At 41.2% G+C, this 20700-nt stretch overlaps 1 protein-coding gene across 1 annotated transcript in view; it reads left to right on the forward strand.

The window, feature by feature from the left end:
• The window catches only part of LOC121420539 (TPR repeat-containing protein DDB_G0287407-like), a 48620-nt gene that overhangs the window by 16419 nt on the left and 11501 nt on the right, over positions 1 to 20700 (forward strand). The window contains exons 5-18 of the mRNA XM_041615214.1: positions 1363 to 1496; positions 2007 to 2108; positions 2602 to 2713; positions 3302 to 3396; positions 4513 to 4605; positions 5175 to 5241; positions 5588 to 5685; positions 6924 to 7122; positions 7378 to 7578; positions 8120 to 8466; positions 8874 to 9044; positions 9974 to 10051; positions 10488 to 10634; positions 20372 to 20697. Of these exons, the coding sequence (XP_041471148.1) occupies positions 1363 to 1496; positions 2007 to 2108; positions 2602 to 2713; positions 3302 to 3396; positions 4513 to 4605; positions 5175 to 5241; positions 5588 to 5685; positions 6924 to 7122; positions 7378 to 7578; positions 8120 to 8466; positions 8874 to 9044; positions 9974 to 10051; positions 10488 to 10634; positions 20372 to 20697 (2170 nt within the window). The remainder of the gene's footprint in view (positions 1 to 1362; positions 1497 to 2006; positions 2109 to 2601; positions 2714 to 3301; positions 3397 to 4512; positions 4606 to 5174; positions 5242 to 5587; positions 5686 to 6923; positions 7123 to 7377; positions 7579 to 8119; positions 8467 to 8873; positions 9045 to 9973; positions 10052 to 10487; positions 10635 to 20371; positions 20698 to 20700) is intronic.

Genomic DNA, 20700 nt, shown 5'->3' on the forward strand with positions numbered 1-20700 from the left:
GCTGTCCCGGATGATCCCATAAAAGTAATGGCTGCATGCATGGACGTACCCGATATAGTAGCCGACCCCAGACCCGATGATAGAACTCACCGCAGTGAGTTTTCAAATACACCAAAAAGAACAAATTCTCCACTCTTCTCATAGATTTATCAAAAACTTGGTAAATATTGAAGACTTCATTCCAAATATGTGAGATTGATTTGGTGACTAAAACAACGTAAAGATACAACTCAGGAAACATAAAAATTGCGACTGGTAGGAAACTCAGACGATTACATGTCTTAACCCAACGAAAGCAAGACACGTAATGCCTGCTGCTAGCTTGTACACCAACCAATACACTTTGCCCGACGTATCAACTTGGGTGTGGCACCTACGTATACATCGTATATACATTCATACAGAAATTACAAGCCACGTACGCTGGGTGAACCATGGCGATGAGCGCTAAGAAAGAAAATCGGCGGCAATTCGCCACAAAGCTATTTTGCTATACATTTAAAATGACCTGATCATTGATCAGCATTTGATTAAACGTAAATGATAAAAAAATCATTTCCTCGGTTAAATTTTGGGACGCTAAAAGTGTGAAAAATATGATAAATGACAATTTAGTAACTCGAATTGTGACAAAGAGTCTACACATATCGCTTGTGAGATATGAAACTTTACTGCGAGCTAGAGTAGGAGAGACAGACAATATACGTTCGTCTATAATAGATCTAGATCTAGTCGATCTATCACGTTATAGTAATCATAATACGCATAGATTTAGAACCTATTCATAACAGAATGACAGGAAAACATTGTCATACCAACAAATTTGACAGAATGTCCCCTTCCATGACAGCAGTGAGCAAATTACAAGCAATTCCGAACTTGTGTCAGGCACATGAATCAAGCATTGAGAGATGAACGTGTACATGGTGCAAGAGTTTTTGCGCTCAGCTGAGCTAGCTTGATTTGCACAAGTTGTGTGCGTATAGCGGTGGGCGGACTTTTGCATCACGCGCTCGACTTTGCATCCAGAAGGTTCGTTACAATTCAATCGAGAAAATCTTTGAACGTAAAACATAAAAGCGCACACAGGACAAAGTCTTACCTAACGAATATGCATGTTCCCTGTTTACTAGATTTTTTTTCTAACATCTTACCAGGCCGATTGATTTAACATATTACACATAATTCTAAGTGAAGGCCAATCAACAGCACTCCTTTGAATTCAATAACCGCGATTGGTGGTAAATTTCTCATTCTTAACTACCATGGACACATTGTTGAAAACCAATAAAAATCACGATTACATTAAAGGTACCATTGAAAGCAATGTAACGACTCATCTTATTGGTCAATCTTACACAGATCGATACTACTACGGCTGTCACATTGACCCGTTGAGGAACTATCCCCAAGTAGTTGGAAGCACCAATGATGGCTCATTGTATACTACCTTCATAGGAAATAGACCAAGACATGATGATACCTTGGATTTCAGAGTATGTATAATTGACTCACTAAAAATGTTCTTCTAGGGTCTTTTTTATAAGAGTTACAATTATGGCAACTACCCTGGAAACGTTGATGGTGATTGAATGTTTTAATAGCAATGTTACCATGGTAGTTGGTTTAGAGGAATTCTTCAAATTAGTTAGTTGATATGATGTCTTCAATGAGTAAACTTTTTATGAACTGCATTTAAGATTGAACTTTTGTTCCTATGTGTAGCAACTTAACCGAGATTGCAAATCGGTCAGAATAAGGCAGTTACCAGTGAAACATGTATGCCTATAGATGTCATAATTGAAACGTTCCGTACTAGTATATGTTTGTATAAAATACATGTATACCATTCCATTGAAGTGAAAATTCACAATATAGAAAAATAAGAGGAGCTATTATGTTGTAGCATTTTAGAACAATTTCTGTCTTTTTATCTCTGACGGGGGGTACAGGGCATTTGCCAATAATACACACGATTTTATAAAATGTGATTTCATCGTTATTAGATTCCTATGCCCGGAGGGAGATATGTCCTCACACTGTTCGCAATGTCCTCGGGTTTAGATGACGTCACTGCTCTAGTGAATGGAGATGATTTATCAACTCAGGTAAGTTTTCAATCCAATCCATCTGAACATGAAGAAAGCTTTTGATTGAATAAACGTAATGCAAAACAAGCACAATAGCGTACACTTCATCAAAATCTGATAAAAAGACAAAAACTGTGAACGTATGCTTATGTTCATAATAGGCCTACACCACCCACGGTAATGCAGGATACAATGTCAAATATTCCTTATTTTCTAGTTTTTATCTGAAATATCAAATATTTCCTCTTCCCCTCCAATGATAACGGTTGGATTGGACTCTTGGTAGGTCTGAATAAACTGTTGAGTTGTAGGGCAGCCAAAAATGAGCGCGGAAAAGTTCATAATAGAAAGAGTAAAATATATAAGAATTACTTTCAGACAAGCGAAAATCATAATGATGTTTCGCTACCCCAAATATTCGAATGAAAAAAATAAATTTGAACGTAACCGATTTTTGTTGAAAAGTCTTTGTGTATCATTATGTTTACAATTTGTTATGACATCACATTAGATTCAACAGCAATTGCATAGTCAGACAGAAACTATCCCAGAATGCACTGCAAAGAAAGCATCACTTCCTGTTACTGTGTCTGATGGTACCCTTGACATCTCCCTGAAAAGTGGTAAGTCGCTTGACTAAAATCCTAGTGCAATTATTAATCTGGAACAATATCAGTGAACAAGAAAATGCCACATCGTAAATTAATTCATCCTCTCCGTAATCATAATTTTTATTCTCTTCTGTTTTTGTGTTGCTCTCCACACCTATGTAGCAAAATGAAATTGCTTTTCATGAAATGAAATACATAAAAAACTAAGACAACAACCAACAAAAAAAGGAAACACACACCCACCCACACACACTCACTCATCCGTATAAAAATGAAAATAATAATAATAACGTTTTATTTACCCAGGGTAGCCACTTCAGTTAGGAAACTGCTCTACCAGCGGGCCCTGCATAACATTATATGTTATGCACCATCTACCCACCTCAACATAAGAACAACAGCAGCTGTCACTCTCTCTCTCTCCCACACACACACACGCGCGCGCGCACGCGCCCCTGAAATTATTTCATAGCATCTGAAAATTTACAGGCAATATTTGATTTATTTTCTTAATCAGATACGGCGTTAAGGTCCAGTTGGTTAGGATAGAGTGAACATGTATATTCCAAATATATATCATACATTTTACATTGTATACAGATAAAGGCATTCAACTTTCTGCTCTTCTTGTTCAGAGTGAAGATACAGGCATTGAAATTTCGTCTAACGAATTATCATCAGGTCAAAAGCAAGAGGTAAGCTATTAAACAGAGCTTTTAAAATGATATCTTATTTATATTTGACTGGTGTGAATTTTTAGTGGCTGGTTTATTTTGTTCCAGTCAAATGTAAGTTTAATTTTATATTACACAAAACTATATTATATAACGTGGAGAAGGTTTACGGTTCACCATGTGTAATATGAAGAAGGGAAGGAAATACAAGCTGATAGATTGAAATTAGAAGTATTCTTTCTTGAAAGCGAGTGAAGTCCTGAAAAGGACTGTAAACCAGATGAGATGAGCTGAATATGGCTTCAGTAGCGATGGTTTGAGTAGTAGCAGGTTGAAGTGAAGAGAGGTTACTCGACGTTTCGGGTAGGTTGACTGTCCGTCTTCAGGAGTGAAGACTCCTTTCTGCCTTTATTTCCTTCCCTTCTTCATGTAACACGTGGTGAACCGTAAACCTTCTCCACGTTATAAACTCCACCATGCAAACCTTCTGTATTATATATACAACCTTGGAACGGTGGCATTGAAGAAATGTGTTCACCTTGCACTTTCCAGCAAATCCTTCAAAATAACTGAACTTTAGCTTATCTTTCAACTATCGCAGCACTGCGATACATCTGTAGAGCGTTGTGGCCCAGTGGATTAGTCTTCGGACTTTGAAACAGAGGGTCGTGGGTTCGAATCCCAGCCATGGCGTAATTTCCTTCAGCAAGAAACTGATCCACAACCCACAACCTCACTCAACCCAGGTGAGGTAAATGGGTACCGGTAGGAAATAATTCCTCAAAAAGCTGTGTCCGCTATGAACGCCTAGCTTAGCCGGGTAATATAGGAGCGCCTTGAGCACCTAACAATGTGGATATGAGCGCAATATAAATACCCTATATTATTATATTATATTATTGTTCTTTTTCATGGATATTGACTTTTTCAGTCGTAGTGTCGACTTGCATTAGACCATGGACCTACTACTCTGACAGAGTAATAGGTCCATGATTAGACGAATATCTTAATTTTGCACATCATTTTTCCATGCCACGTTGGCAATTAATGATTTATTCTCCTTAACTATTCATACTAATAACTATTCAATCGTATCTGCCTCTCTCTCTCTCTATATATATATATATATATTTGCAGATTGGTGATGATCTTGCTCCTCTTGACCGTCACATTGCTGGTTATGACATCAGAAACCTTGCTTGGTCAGGTGATATTCTTAGGATGAGGAAGGTATGTAAGGCAAAGTGGGGCAATAACGACGACATCTCCGCTAAATTCACCACATATCTTTTTTTAATACACCAATTTAAGAAAGTCTGTTAAGTATGGAAAAATACTTATGTTACTGTATCATTTATTGGTTCGATTAGTATATATATATTGTTCAGCTCTGATGTTGTGATCATATTTACATGTTTATTTTTTTTTCATTGGCAGTTTTTATTTTTTTCTAATTTTATTTCCAATCCTTCTCAATCCTCTTTTCACTCCCCATTCCATTTTCCTTCCAAATTTCGATTTTTAATGCTTTGAAAATAGAAAGTTTATATTTTAATTATTTCCTCAAGAGGGACTCGTATGGCGGCACATAACCACATGCCTCGATGGGGAATTTCTCTTTCGCACGTGGAGAAATGCATCCCCCATCTTTTTTTTTCTAAAATTGTGCGCACAAAAGTAAAAATGACCATCTGGTCATGATTTTGTTTTTGCTTAGTCAGCCCCCACCCTCACTTTCCAAACTTTTCCGCTGCCCCCTCCGACCATTTCAATGGCTATTATTTTATTCTCATCCCAAGGAATATACACCGGAAGGTGATTCTACGCAATGGCAGTCACAGCTTGGCGGTGACGGTGTGGAGAAAAGTAAGGTCTATATTTTTTGTTTCATTGCAATCATGGCAACCGAGTTAGAATCTAGTGAATGATATATTTTCTCTGAATCATGTACATATACTTCAAGACTATATATCGATCTTCATACTTAGTTTATTCATTTTTAGTTTTTCTATTGAAAATAACTTTCAATCAGTTTACTAATGAATTAGAACATAAATTATAATGTTATTCCAGTAGTATGGTCATATATGATTATGATTATTTTCCTTTGCTTTTCACACAAACGAAGGGAAAAGCTGATCATTCTTTGAAAGTATAAATCTTAAAGTGAATTTACTTTCCTTTTTTTTTCATTCTTACCACTGCGTCACAGGACTAGTCTTAACCGGTGAAAATGGTGTTTATGAATATCACATGAATCTTGAGGATTCCTTCGATGTGAGCTGTCTTGATAATGCTCCACCAGTTCAGGTGAGTTATGTACTGACTGTGTTTACCCCTTAAATTGTCAGTGAACGGGGCAGCTAGAGGGCACTGGGTTCCGCATGATGATGGGCTGATGGATGGGTTGGGGTGAATGAAGCAGATGTGAAATTATTATTCTTACATTGTACTTGTCCATGTTTCTTGTGTAGTATTTATATAAATTTCTATAAAATCTAATTTTTACATTGTAAAAGAGAACTGTTGCTCGGCTAGCGCCATGAGCGTCTACTGACGGTGTGTGCGCTCTACAAATATACACTATTATTATTATTATTATCATGATGTTTTCAAGGGTATCAAATTATTAGATGTGCAGGAACCAGTGCACCTCCTGAAATGGTAGCCACCTAGATCACCAGCGATAAAACATTTCACATTGGTACATTTTATGTAGTCCTTAAGGCCATAGCACACCTGAAGATTACTTTGCGATGCAATTTTTGAACAAAACCTAGTAGAATTTGATGCTAATAATTATTGAATCATGAATTATCTGACCAGGGAACACTTCCCTGATCTGACTGTGTAATATTCTCTTCGTACCGATATCTATGTTCAAATCTGTGACTATGCTATCATCCTTATTAGAATAAAATAATAATTTAATATCTCGTCGTAATGACATCATAACTATCATACGACTGGCTATGATTTGAAACTAATTTGGCTCTTACTTCAGAATACAGGCTTGCAATCATCCAAATTGTTATTAGGGTTCTTTCCATTAATATGAACCTCAAATAAAAAGATACTTTTCATTGACATTTTCATGAAATGAGGAAAACTAGATCGTTGATCAGTTAGTCGTAAGGTGTGCAGTGGCCTTTATATTCATGTAGTTGAAATCTTGCAGGTTAAATATCAGTGTGGTCCATGCTAAGTTCTATATGCATCATTTTCCATTGGTTTCCGTGAAAGACAGGGGTGGATCCAATATTTTTCAAAAGAGGGGGGGGGGATTTTTCGGAGAAAAATATTGACACGAAAAAAAAGTTCAACCACAAATTAAGGATATTTCGTGCCCGAAAACAATCGCCCAGCCAAAAAAAAAAGAGATAGGAAAAAAAGATGGTCTACAATTTCAAACGAGGGGGCACACCTATGTTTTAATGGCATTTGTACATTACAAATTTTAATTTTGCTTCTCAAGGGTGGGGTGCCCCCCCCCCCCCCCCGGATCCAGCAGTGATGAAAGAGTTCCTTTCATGAATTATGTTTCACAGTTCTCTTTATCACTGCGATCTCCCGCTACCTCTGGATCTACATACCAAATAACACTCACTCTAGAAAGATCTGATGGCACAGTGGTTCAAACGAAATGTACGAATGGCACACTGGAAAGGTCTGATACTTGGTCAAGGGTCATACTGACCGTTGGAGAATACAGTGCAGGATCAAGGAGCGTAAGGATAACCACAGAAGGTACGCGGCAATTGGTCTCTTAACAGTTATAACTGATATTCTGACGTAAGCCCCAGCCAATTCTAGCAATATGAAGCATGCGAGTAACTGTTTACAAGTACAATATATTTTGGTTGCATTGTGGAATTATCGAGTTTAGCTCGTTTCACTTACCGGTACTTGACTTTAAGCAGTTAGGTTCCACTTCTTTGAAATATCCTGGGATCACCAAATGGTAGACTTCTACCAATGAAAGATGATGTCTTTGGTTTTCAGTTGCAGGTCGAGGGATCGAGGTCTCTGCATTCAGTTTGAGGATGAAGTGTCGTCGGCCACATAGGACTGGTCTCAAGGATACTCTGTGTGATGTTAAGATTATCAAGGACACAAAGAAGCTGGTCACCCTGATACGGGGCTTGGTTCAGAAGTACGGCCTCCCTACCTGTCCAATGTCGACAGATCGACCCGGAAGTGAAAGTAATTCTTGTTTGCCTTTAAAGTTTGAATATCATCCATTTTACATATAACATGATAGACAAAGCTAAAAGTTGCCAGACATTAATATCATAAATCTGTTCCCAGTTCTCAGTTCCTTGATTACATGGAGACCTCGTGAGCCTGTGTTTCCGACTCTCATTATTCAATTGGAAAGTTCTGCACTAAATCCAGATGAGATGAATTGGTACCCAACAACATTTATTCCTTTAATGCACTCAGCGCCTGTAACGGCAGCTCGAGCTACAGCTGGATAGTGATAACCATGCGCGTAGAAATTGATTGCATTCAATAGATGGCGCTTTACTATTTGTTAGTAGGTTTATTATTTTTATGAGTTTGTAAGTAATATAAGTATTATCACCAAAACGAAAACAAATATCGTAATCTCTTTTACAGAGCCTGATTGTCAAAGGGCCATATTTTGATTATCAAACTCTATTTATCGAATGATATATAACTTTGGTTAGTCCTATAATATCTTGTTAGCATAATGATATATCAATGTGTCCATCTTTAATAGGCTCAATATCAACATCTCCGCAAGCGAGTCCGCTGAACCTTGAGGCATATTCGGACGACGGCAAACCAGCAGCTTCGGAACATCAAGGAGTGGGCAAAGATGGCACCAAGGGGCAAGGGGGCCAAGTCCTAAAGCATCAAAGAAAGAAGAGAGAGATCAGGGTCTTTCTCTCCAGTACGTTCCTTGACTTTACAGCCGAGAGAGAGATCCTGATCAAGAAAGTGTTCAATGAGATAAAGAAGATGTGTCTTGATCGCGGTGTGTTCTTCAGTTATGTCGATCTCCGTTGGGGTATCACTAGCGACCAGAGCAATGACGGAAAGACACTTTCGATATGTCTCAGAGAAGTAAGTGTAGAGGCCCATTGCGATCAAACTCAGTAATGTAGATTTCCGATTTGATTTTCAACCAACGAAACGCGCATATTAGGCCTTCTGACTTGCGCTTGATTTTTGTTAGATGGGTTAAACCATAGTCTTCCTGCAACAGGCTCATGGTGGATGTTTCATCGAGCTGTTCGTAACTAATCACTTTACACATGACTGATGAACCTTTCTTTCGCTCAAATATATATCTCTAACATGTAGTCCATTCAGCACCTAGGAATATGTTCCAATATTATCGAAGTTAAATTTCTGCGTAGAACAGCATTATGAAATACCCATCGGGGTAGAGTGGATTTGTTGATATTTCGCTTCTTGATACACTATAAACTGATACCAAGGTGTTTATTTCTTTGTTTCACTACTTTCAGATTGACCGATGTCGTCCCTACTTTCTTTGTATTATTGGTGATCGTTTTGGTTGGAGTCAAAGGGAAGGCGAGGTCGATGAACTCCTCAATAAATCCTACGACTACGCCATCGCAAACTTCAACCATCTGAAGTGGATTGACGAGTACAGATTCAATAGCAGTGTTACTCAGGTGCGTCAATTTAAAAAATTAGAGTAATATTTACTCACGTCAAAAAGCTTTGGTGTTGATTGGTGTATGTCGTTATTTTATCCTGGTGTTAAAGTTTGGTGTTAGTTAAGCACCCATGGGTATTAATGCAACACATATGATACTTACACACCCTTTAATGCTAAGTATGTTCAATCTCTATGGTGTAATTTTAGCACTTTGGGGTATGGTGCTCTGGGCTCCCGACTGGTGTAATTTTTAACACCCCAATTTTTTACAGTCAATTAATAATTCATATGACGGTTTGAATAAGCAATACTGCTCTTCTTGTCAATATGGTATTGTAAACATATCTGCTGTCACATAGATCTGCTACGCCTGAAGATATCACATACAATTAAGAAAAAAAATCTTTAACTAGTTATTGACATGCTCAAATTTAATCTGTGGTCATCTAACATTGACGAAAAACTGCTTGTGAAGGGCGACGGTGTCTTTAAAAGGTGTATCAAACCAACGAAGACGTTTCCACGACGTCTACATGTACATTTCATGTCACAAAATGGGTCACCAATACATCCCTTAGACCAAGGAATATTGTTTGGAGTGTGCTCTTGCCAAGGGGGTAGGAACTTTTTCTCAGTAGAAGACCCTTTAGACGTCCCCTGTAGCTGCAGCGACCTCTCCGTGGCGTCCCAATGATGTCCCGGCCATTGAAGGCGTAACAGAGACTTCTCCTATAGAGGTAATTCTCCAAACGTTCACCCGAAAGCAAACATGTTTAAACCTCTTGCAACTACTTATAGACTGTTATTATCAAGGGACATTTCAGAGAGGGCGCTGACAACACCTCAGAATCCTGACACAGATAAAAATGCATTTTTACCTGATATTGATCCAAGATTTACAAAAGATAACTTTATAAAATATTGTGATTTGTTTTTATACAGCTGGAAGTTCTCCATTCGGCTCTCCGAGATAGAGAGAATGCATCCGATAAGACGTTCTTCTATCTAAGGAAAGCAAAGGTAAATCAATTGTCTTGTTGACGAACATAGTTCTTTATGTCATAAAATTCCTGAAAATAAACAACCTTTTTATAGGTCCAACTTCCATCTTCTCCGTTCTTACTTCATTTTGTGGACTTCTGAAGCCAGGATGATTCGTTAAATTTAAACCTTTCATATGAAAAAGAGAGAAAATCATTTTAGGAAGTTCCAACGTGTTGATTCGGGTGTACAAGATTTATAGAATTGCCTTGAGTTAAATCGCTGAAATTTGAAGAAAAAACAGTACATGATGAAAATTCTCTTGTTTAATGATATTGATGTCATTACCAATGTAATATGTAAGATGGTACTTTAACTAGCAATGCACGAACCACTTGAAATCAATTAATATATATTAAGTAATGGTAACCAGCTGATAAATTCATTAAAAAATATGTTTGATCTTTCGATACAGACGAAAGATGAGCTTTTGAGTAAAACTGGCCACGAACCTGAATGGAAGATAGACCAACAGAAAGAATTTCGTCAGACTTTGGAGGAATCTGGTCTGCTAGTCCGCCATTATGACGTTGCCGATGATGGCACAGATCTTATTCGGAAGGTAAAAACTGGTTTTTTTTTAGGTGATACAGTGATCAGTTTGACTTTTGCTTTAATAAGCTCTATTAAGTATGATTAAAAAAAAGTTGACATGATTGCGCTCATCTTAGTCAGGCAGCATATGTCATGATTTACCGGCTACTTCGAAAAATTGGCTAAGTCTGATTTTTCACTTTTATGTGATTGGTTACATCACAAGGAACAACTTTCAACTTGGTGACAAATTTCTAATGGTCATCTTGACCATGTTAGGGGTCAAAATAAGGTCAATAGGGGTCAATTTTTTAAATTGCCCCAATTCTGTCAAATGACACATCAAATTGTTTGTCTTGTTAAACTGAACAAAAATGTGTACACAACCATATACTCTTGACCCCCCGTTTAAAAGTTATGACCAGAAATGTCAAAGGTCAACGAACTTTCGTTAAATGGCAAATTACACTGAAGGTGTTAAGAAAGCTCATTTTTTTCATGTTTTTATGCATGTGTACATATTTTTATTTCCGATTTTGATAATTCCATCGTCAGAAGTCCTTATCCAAAAGATATAAAGGGTCAAGACAAGGTCAGGGAAAGGTCAAAAGGTCAACAAACTTTGATTGGAAGCCAAAATACACGTCTAATAGCGGTTAGAAGTCTTATTTTTCGTGGGTTCTTTATTTTGAGTCTATATCTAAGAAGACATTTTGTATATAAAGGGGTTAAATGTGCTTATTTAGGAAAATAATAGATAAACAGAGATATACGTCGTATGCATTCAGTGTGGTATTGCGAGAATACCTTGAAAAGACTTGACAAACCCTTACGCCCTTAAAATCTTATCATCTTCAAGATGTGATAAGTGCAACCAGGGAGTTTTTTTTATTTAGGAATTGAATTCAAGTTCAGTTCATTTTCAATTTACTCATCTTTGATATGTAAAGAAGTATTTCCTTCATTTGCTTTGTCAGAATATCTTAATTACCAGAAATTATTGTAATGTATTGGGGTACAAGTATAATACTATGTTCAAAGAATAAACACATCGATTGATCAGTGCTCCAAGCTCCTAAGAAAGATGCCTAATATTTCATTTGGATTATCTTGCAAATAAGATAATGAGGTTACGATTGAGGGTGATAAGTTGGGCTCCAATTGCTCCTCAATTAATTATAATGTATGACGGTTATATTATTTCTGACAAAGAAGCAACATCGTGTATATAGGCATGCTCATTGTTATCATGGATGTCCATTATGCTGATGTGATATATTCTGACCATTACTCGATCTCTGGAGTCAAGAAGGACTACACATTTATGGTTCATGTGCTGTTCTAAGCTTATCATTGGGCCCTTTTGCATTTTGTAAAGTGAAAATTTATACGGATTTCGTGCATACTTTTGGTCAATTATATTTATTTTTTGTAAAAATGCAAGTCTTCACAATTTCTGGGGGCAGCTGCCCCCCCCCCCCCCCTTCCCTCTGCGGTATGGCCGTGGTTTACTTCAATTATATAATTATTCTTTTTAGTAACATCCAGGTAATTCAGCAAGTAGGAAAAAAACATGAACGACAAAAGAACAAAAACAAAATCTGCATCTGGTATTAAATTTAGTTTCACGTTGTATGCTCGGAAAAACACACTTGATAAAATAGTACAAGCCGTGTTAATGTCAGCACATAATCAGGAATGTGTAGTCCTTCTTGGCTCCAGAGATCGAGTAATGGTCAGAACATATCACATCAGCATGATGGACACCAATGACTGACTACAATGACCATGCATGAACGATGTTGCCTCTTTGTCAGAAATAAATAACAGTAGAATTAATAGCAATTTGAGTCCAACTTATCATATCATCCTCATCTTATTCGTAAGTTAATCCAAATAAGATGTTAGGCATCTTTCTTAGGAGCTGGGAGCACTGATCAAGCCATGTGTCTGTTAACATACATGTAGTGCACATAATTATATACCCCAATACATTACAATACTTTCTGTTCATTAAAATATTATGTACAAAGCAAACGGACTAAATGTATCTTTACATATCAAAGACTAGTAAATTGACAATTAATTGAACTTGAATTGAATTCCTAAATCAAGAAAATCAAGAAACTCGGAAAGAGCTGGTTGCATTTATAAGTACATCATGAAGATGATACGACTTTTAAGGGCATTATAGGGTTTGTCAAGTGGTTTCAAAGTATTCCTGCAGTACCATACCACACTGAATGTATTCGACGTCTATCTCTGTTGATCTGTCTTGTTCCTAAATAAGCATATTTGACCCCTTTATATATAAAATATCTTCTGAGATATAGACTAAAAATAAAGAACCCACGAAAAATAAGATTTCTAAACTTCTAACCGCTATTAGACGTGTATTTTTGGCCTCCAATGAAAGTTTGTTGACCTTTTGACCTTTCCCTGACCTTGTCTTGACCCTTTATATCTTATGGATAAGGACTTCTGACGATGGAATTATCAAAATCGAAAATAAAAAAGTACATACATGCATAAAAACATGGAATAAATGAGCTTTCTTAAGACCTTCGGTGTAATTTGCCATTTAACGAAAGTTCGTTGACCTTTGACATTTCTGGTCATAACTTTTTAACGGGAGGTCAAGAGTATATAATTGTGTACACTTTTTTGTTCAGTATAACAAGACAAACAATTTGATATGTCATTTGAGAGAATTGGGACAATTTAAAAAATTGACCCCCATTGACCTTATTTTGACCCCCAACATGGTCAAGATGACCATTAGAAATTTGTCACCAAGTTGGAAGTTGTTCCTTGTGATGTCGCCAATCACATAAAAGTGAAAAATCAGACTTAGCCAATTTGTCGAAGTAAATGACATATGCTGCCTGACTAATTCTCCTAAAAGTAGAATATTATTGATGACATGAGCATTGTGAGCGCCGTTCGTGAGGACTGCCTGGAATACTTTCCAAGGAGGGGATGGTGTGCTGTGTTGTGTGGGGCGTTAATAATAAATATGTACAAGATTAGATACGTACAATGTATGTTTTAAGTTCTTTATTGACAAACTTTTTTATTTACATCAATAACTGGGATATACCCATTTGATTTGCTAGTTCATTACGATGAACCTGCGTGCCGAATATAGAGTACACAATTTTTCCTGCGCGCGCGCTGCATCTCCCTACCAACGCACTATCCCAAGATCGTCGCGCAATTTGGCGTCCATTTCCTCTTTTACTTTCGCCTGCGGTCGAGTGCAGTCGCAAGCTAAGTACACTCTCAAAATTGCATTTCTGTTTTCCGTTTGGATACTTTATTGTGCAATTCTTCCCTTATTTCAATCTTATTTTCTCTCATCTAAGATTGTTATAGGATTATCACGTCGCGCGGAGCTTCCGTGATATTATTTTAACGTTTCTTGTCCCTCTTCGTGAGTTTGTTTTTTTTTAAAGATACGTTTCTCACAGGCGGGTTGTCTTCACCTCTCCGCCCCATAGCTCCGCGCCTTCCTGCTCGGGCGTTGTCTTCGCTCCTTTTTAATCCTTTTAATTCTTTTTATTCACTGACTTCTTCGTTTATACGACTCGTCGTGAATTTAATTGATTTATTTCTCCACAGATAGGTTCTGTAGGACGTTAGGAGCGTCGTATTCCAGCCTCGTTTCAAGTTCTTTGTCTCTTGTTTCGAGTTAGTTGATTGTTCTTTTGTTTCAATCAATCCTTTGCTCTTGTATTTATTAATTGAATTAATTGGTTAATTGATTAATTAATTAATTGATTGATTCTTTTAATTCTTGACTTGCTCCTTTGCCTCGATTCAAGTTCTTTGTTTCTTGTTTCGAGTTAGTTGATTGTTCTTTTGTTTCAATCAATCCTTTGTTCTTGTGTTTATTAATTGATTAATTATTCAATTAATTATAAAAAAAAAAAATATATATTTTCTTTCCTTCACAAGAATACTTAGAATTTTTTTTAGGAAGCCGTCTCCTGTCAGCGTTCGTCGCCTTTGACTCGGCCTTCCTTCTCGGGAAAGCTATCTTTGTTTTTCCCCCCTTCCTTTTCAAGTCAGCTACCGGTCTCTGGACTTATAATTTTTTTTTCTTAAACTTCTTGTTTATAAAAAAAAAAAGAAAGGGAATCTTGCTCCCCTTTTTTCCTTAGCTGATCCTCACCTCAAGAAAAATTATTATTTTTTTTTCTTTTGAACAGGTGGACACAACAAAACAACAACAAAAAAAAAAAAAAAAAAAAAAGAAGAAAACTTAGTGTTTTCTTCTTTTTAGATGCTTCCCCCCTTCCTTCTTTTCAGAATTTTGGCGGAAGCAGATTCTTGTTGTGATAATCAAATAATTAATTTTTCTAACGGACTTCAGGGACAGTGTCTCTTAATAATTCTCAATTATTACTGTTTCCTTTGTTCTGGGATTTTACCTTGTATCATCCTTGTGAGATCCGTTTTTGACTCTCAAAAGTCCGCTTTTTGAGGTCCTTGTCTTCTGGGTTGGGGTTTGTTCCCCCCCCCCCCCCTACCCCCTTTGCTTCTCTTTTTTTTCTATCTTACTACTAGATCACCCTACGGCAATAATGAGCCTTTCGGACTCTCTTTCTGAAGAGCCTCAGGCGGCTGCTGTTTCGGGGCCCGACACCGGGGTCTTATCCCCCACCACAGGTAGTATAGATAGCGAGAACAGAGTCAGAGCCCCGTGGGCTCTCAAAGGGGTGGAACCGTGGACGCGCGTTCACGTGTCCCGCTTAATAAGGGTGGAACCGTGGATTTGCGACCACGTGCCCGCACGGTGATGGCCAAGGCTTCCGTCCCGGAACCTGAACCTTATTGGGGAGCGTCGCACTAGTACAGAAAACGGCGACTCCTCTAGGGCTGTCAGACCCACCGGCCATCGGGTCACCTAAAGTCCGGGGGGAGAGCACGGGTCTCTCCACCCGGCAAAGACTAGGCTCGATGCCGTGTAAGACCCCTCTAGGGAGCGTCGGCAAAGGGCTACCAGCCCCTAGTCGGAAGAGGCACCTGAGTCCGACCGTGTCGGACTCTCAATTCAATCTGACGCCGTCAGATTCGGCCGACGCCTCCTCTCGCTCGGCTAGCTCTCCCCGTGGGAGAGCTAAGGAGAGGAAGACAGGCGCAGCCCAGCCTCTTGTCCCTTCTTCCGCTCCGGCGCCGGAGCAACCGAAGAAGAAGAAAAGAAGAAGAGGAGAACCACAGACGTAAGCCCCGCTCCGTCGGGCGGTCTGTCCTCTGATTCTTTTGATGGCCAGGCCTCTCAGCTTCTCAAGCTAATCTAGAGTGCCCTCCAGCACTGCGGGTTTTTACCCCCAGGCTTGCCTGCTTCAGCCGACGGTACTACCAACCGAGCGGATCAAGCAGACACCGGCCATCCAACACACCTCGGAGAGTCACCGGCAATATCATGTTTCGCCGGCTCACGCACCTGCAAGGGAAATTCCCGCTAATACACAGGTGCTATCGACATACGGGCGTCGCCCGCCATTATGTCACCAGACTCCCAATCATTATACCCTCTTCTGCCCCCCGGCGGGGGCCGCATAGAAGAGGAAGAAGAAGAAATTCTAGGTCGCTAACCCCGCTGTGCGGGTAGACCTTCCCTTCTGATTCTTGTGCCGACGGCCAGGCGTCGTAACTTCATGTTACAACAGAACGCCCTCGAGCACCACGGATCTTCATCCTAATGCTCTCTGTCAGCTAAAACCGCCGTGTCGAGCACCAGGCAGGTCAAGCAGACAGTCGCCGTCTCGCACCTCGGAGAGTCACCGGCAATATGATTCGCCGGCCCACGCACCTGCAAGGGAAATCCCCGCTAATACACAGGTGCTATCGACATACGGGCGTCGCCCGCCACTATGTCGCCAGACTCCCGATGATTGTTCCCTCTTCTGCCCCCGCCGGGGGGCAGAAGAGGAATAACAAGAAGAAAGTCTAGGTCGCTAATCCCACTTTGCGGGCAGACCTTTCTTTCTGATTCTTGTGCCGATGGCCATGCGTCGTAACTTCATGTTACAACAGAACGCCCTCGAGCATCACGGATCTTTATCCTCATGCTCCCTGTCAGCTAAAACCGCCGTGTCGAGCACCGGGCAGGTTAAGCAGACATTCGCCATCTTGCACCTCGGAGAGTCACCGGCGATTTCATGATTCGCCGGCTCACGCACCTGCAAGGGAAATCCCCGCTAATACACAGGTGTTATCGACATACGGGCATCGCCCTCCATTATGTCACCAGACTCCCGATATTTGTGGGTCAGGCGTCGCACATACTCCCATGAGCAGTGCGGGTAATTCACCCACGCTTCATATCAGCTTCAGCCGCCTTGCTAAGCACTGTGCGGCTCAAGCAATCACCTGTCCTCTCACACCGGGCATTTATTGAAACGCTGTTCACCTACACGGTGACCCCCGTTTCTATGCAGGTGCTTCCGACATACGGCTTTCAAGCATCAATATGTCGGCAAGCTCTCGGTGACCGACGGCTGGACTTTGCATCCGTTCAGGCTGCATCTATGCGTCCCCGAGCATTACGGGTTCTTATCTTCGTGTTCTCCGTCATTATAAGACCGCCGCGGTCTTATTGCTGGCGTCGGGTATTGAGCGGATTGAGACTTCTCTCGCCAACCCGCACTCCGGGGAGCCATCGGCGAGTTACCTGCATGGGTATTCCCCTTTTTATGCAGTTACTCCCGAATTCGCCCTCTACGTCAAGCCCACGTACGGCGACGACTCCTTCAGCGGTAACTCTCTCCATTCTACCCCCTAAGCGGGCCCGTAGATTGGAGGTAAGAATCTCTTACATACCGCATGCCGCACTTCTCTCGTGAGAATGTTTGGCTGCTTTGAGGGGGCAACCTATCACGTCCGCGGTCCGTCCGCCCAGGCGACGGGACCGTCGGTTTCTGGCCTGAACCTCACTTTCTATTCGAAAGTAAGGGTGCCCTGTCTTACTTAGCTCCTACCCTTGCAAGGCCAGAGTCAGGGCTAGTACAGACACCCGTCCTCCAGCGATCGCCGCTGAAGAGAGGGCGACTCCGATATGAGCACCATCACCGCTCAGCGGTATGTCTCACTACCTCATAGCTCTCCGAACTTATGAGTATGTATATCGGATCTGAATGTCACGGCGATTTAAAGTTCTCCTGTGCTTAGTAATCGCTACGCCTTCACCACCCGGTGCATTATGGTTATGTTAACCTATTGTCTCGTATTCGGGCGGCTCGTTCGAGCCCTGCCCGAGCTGCCATCACCGGTCGTCCAGCCGGACACCGCCGAAAGCACCCGCACCGAATACCTGGAGGGAATCAGCTTTTCATATGCTAGATATCCCTCCTGTTGACATTCACAGCTGTTCCCCGAGTCCTTCCCGGTCGGGTAAGCATCATCTCGGAGGAAAGAAACCGCCGTACATCTCATGAGATTATTGGCTATGTACGTGCGTTCAAGCTTGTTTAAAGCCCCAGACTTCTCTGTCGGCATTCTATGCCTATTTTCTGGGCACACCCACCGTACCGGGTCGGCGAGTTTACACCAAACAGTACGCCTTCAGACCATCGGTCGAGCTCTAACAGTCTATGTTATAGACTGCTCTCTATGTGGGTCAAGCTTGCGGACATCTCCGCCGTTTCCTCCTTGTGTGGAGTGGTCTACGGTGGATGTCTTACCGTGCCCATTTGTCGAATCGTCTTCTTATTTAGAAGCTTTTTCACTCGGCACACTCGAGTCACCTCGCATGCTGCTTTCATCCTCCCTCCATGCAATGCATGTGGCCATGGTCACCGCACGACCGAGGATGATGTAACCGTGGATGCATGTATGCTTATGCCTACCTAACCACAATCACTACGACCCGCTTTTTCTCGGGCCGACTGCCGATGAGTCTCTCCATGTAAGTGATTTACTTCACTGGAGTTCTTCTTTTAGAAACTTAGATGCTCATCCCCCACTGCTTAGGGCGTCATTTTTGCCGCCCCCCGCAGCTTTTTGGAACTCCTTATTCTCCGATATCGGACTGTTCCACGCTGCCGCAACCGGCGCCGGCGGTGCTTGCTCTTACGATCACCTGAGAGACCAGGCCTTGTGGCTGTTTTCATAAACAACTGGTTCTCACCGCAGACTGATGGAAATTTTTGTGTTTATTTTCCTCAAGTCTCCCTCCTTCGCTTGTTTCTTCAAGCGAGGACATCGACACTCTTAGCCAGTTTCCGTCCCTAACTTGATAGGACAGGGCCGTTGCTACCTCATTCGATTCCGTTGGGAACGTACTGTTGAGGTATCATATCTGGCGATGTCTGTTCGTTAGAACATCTCTTGATTGTCGCCTTCACGTATGATCATGACAGAGACTTTTCGCCAGCTCCCTCTGGCGTACACTTGCTGCTGCTAGGGATTCCCCGCCCGGCGGTCATCCATCGCAGCCTAGCCTCACGGGCTCTCTCGGCAATGGTGGCTTGAGCCAAGCCACCTCTTCCACCGCGGGCACTGCACCCTCAGATGGGTGCTTCGATCAGTACGGGAGAAAGGGGATCCTGAGTTCTCTCTCGATCACTCGGTCTATCACACTTTTGTCGTGATGTGTACCGCGCTGTTTCTCTGACACGCCCGGTTGAGCTATTTTAACCAGACTGCTTTATTCTACATAGGCAGCAGGTCCGCGGTATTTCTTATTAAAAGGATGGCACTCAGTCGCTTTCTCGACCCTTGATTGCCTTACGAGTGGTTTTCTTAAATCCCTACTCTCCGTCGTTCCTAGTCCCCTTCGGACCGCTAGTAACTTTCTGCCACAGCTCTCTATCAGAATTCTGCAGATGTTCTGCCCTCACGCATTTGAGACGGATATCGAATTCTGGGCGCTTTCTCCCACGCGGAGGCTTCTGAGATCTCTCGCCTTCTCAGATTGTTCGATGGATCACTTACTGAGCCTTAAAGCTACAGTTTTCCGATCACGATTCTTGTTGAAAATTTCAACAAATTCCGAATTTTACGCTCTAGTCAGCTGGTGATGTTGTTCTCCTGACACTAGGCCGAGGGCCCATGATACTTAGTATCATTCTTCTTGGGCTCTTTCTTGGAATCGTCGTTCACGACTTCTCGAGGTCCGTCTATTGACGCCCCTCTTTCCTTCACTCCTTGCTCTTAAGGACTTCTTCACATGAGGCTTTATCGCCTCCCCTGTCCGCAAGGCAACGGCCTTTGTGTCTTCATCTCCCTATTTTAACGCACTTCTTAGTCTAGACATGCCTCCCTTCACGTTGAATCCGTGTTGGTCTAGCAAATCAAATGGGTATATCCCAGTTATTGATGTAAATTATGAAAATACTTACCATGATTTTCTTATTTACGAGATAACTGGATATACCCATTTGAACCCTCCCTCCTACCCCTCGCCTTGTGTGACAACATGTCTTGCCCGCAGGCTCATGAGAGGAAATGGACGCCAAATTGCGCGACGATCTTGGGATAGTGCGTTGGTAGGGAGATGCAGCGCGCGCGCAGGAAAAATTGTGTACTCTATATTCGGCACGCAGGTTCATCGTAATGAACTAGCAAATCAAATGGGTATATCCAGTTATCTCGTAAATAAGAAAATCATGGTAAGTATTTTCATAATTATTACCGTTGTCATTGTCTCTTTTAGATAATTACTCCCTTCTTTGTCTTCTCTGTTTATGGTTTGATCTCTTCCATCTGATTCAAAAAAATAGATGATTGGGTTATTTCTTCCTTCTTGAATTTATCCAGGATTTAGAAATGTGTATCAATCAAGATTTCCCACCCGAATCCAAACTCACTCCTCTTCAACGGGAACACGAAGCTCACTTGTCCTTTGCCGAAGTCCGCCGAAGAGTGTACATCGGGCGGGCCGAGTACTTCACGAAAATCGACGACTATTTTGCTGGAAATCCGAAGTTACCCTTCGTGGTTCTCGGTGAATCTGGGAGCGGGAAATCGGCCCTTGTCGCAAACTGGTGTGGCCGATTTGAGGATGAACATCCTGGTGATTTCATGTTCATGCATTTCATTGGTAGCTCTGCGGACAGTGCCTCACATCTCAGATTACTACGAAGGTA

This window comes from Lytechinus variegatus, chromosome 8, assembly GCF_018143015.1.
Source record: "Lytechinus variegatus isolate NC3 chromosome 8, Lvar_3.0, whole genome shotgun sequence".
NCBI lineage: Eukaryota > Metazoa > Echinodermata > Echinoidea > Temnopleuroida > Toxopneustidae > Lytechinus > Lytechinus variegatus.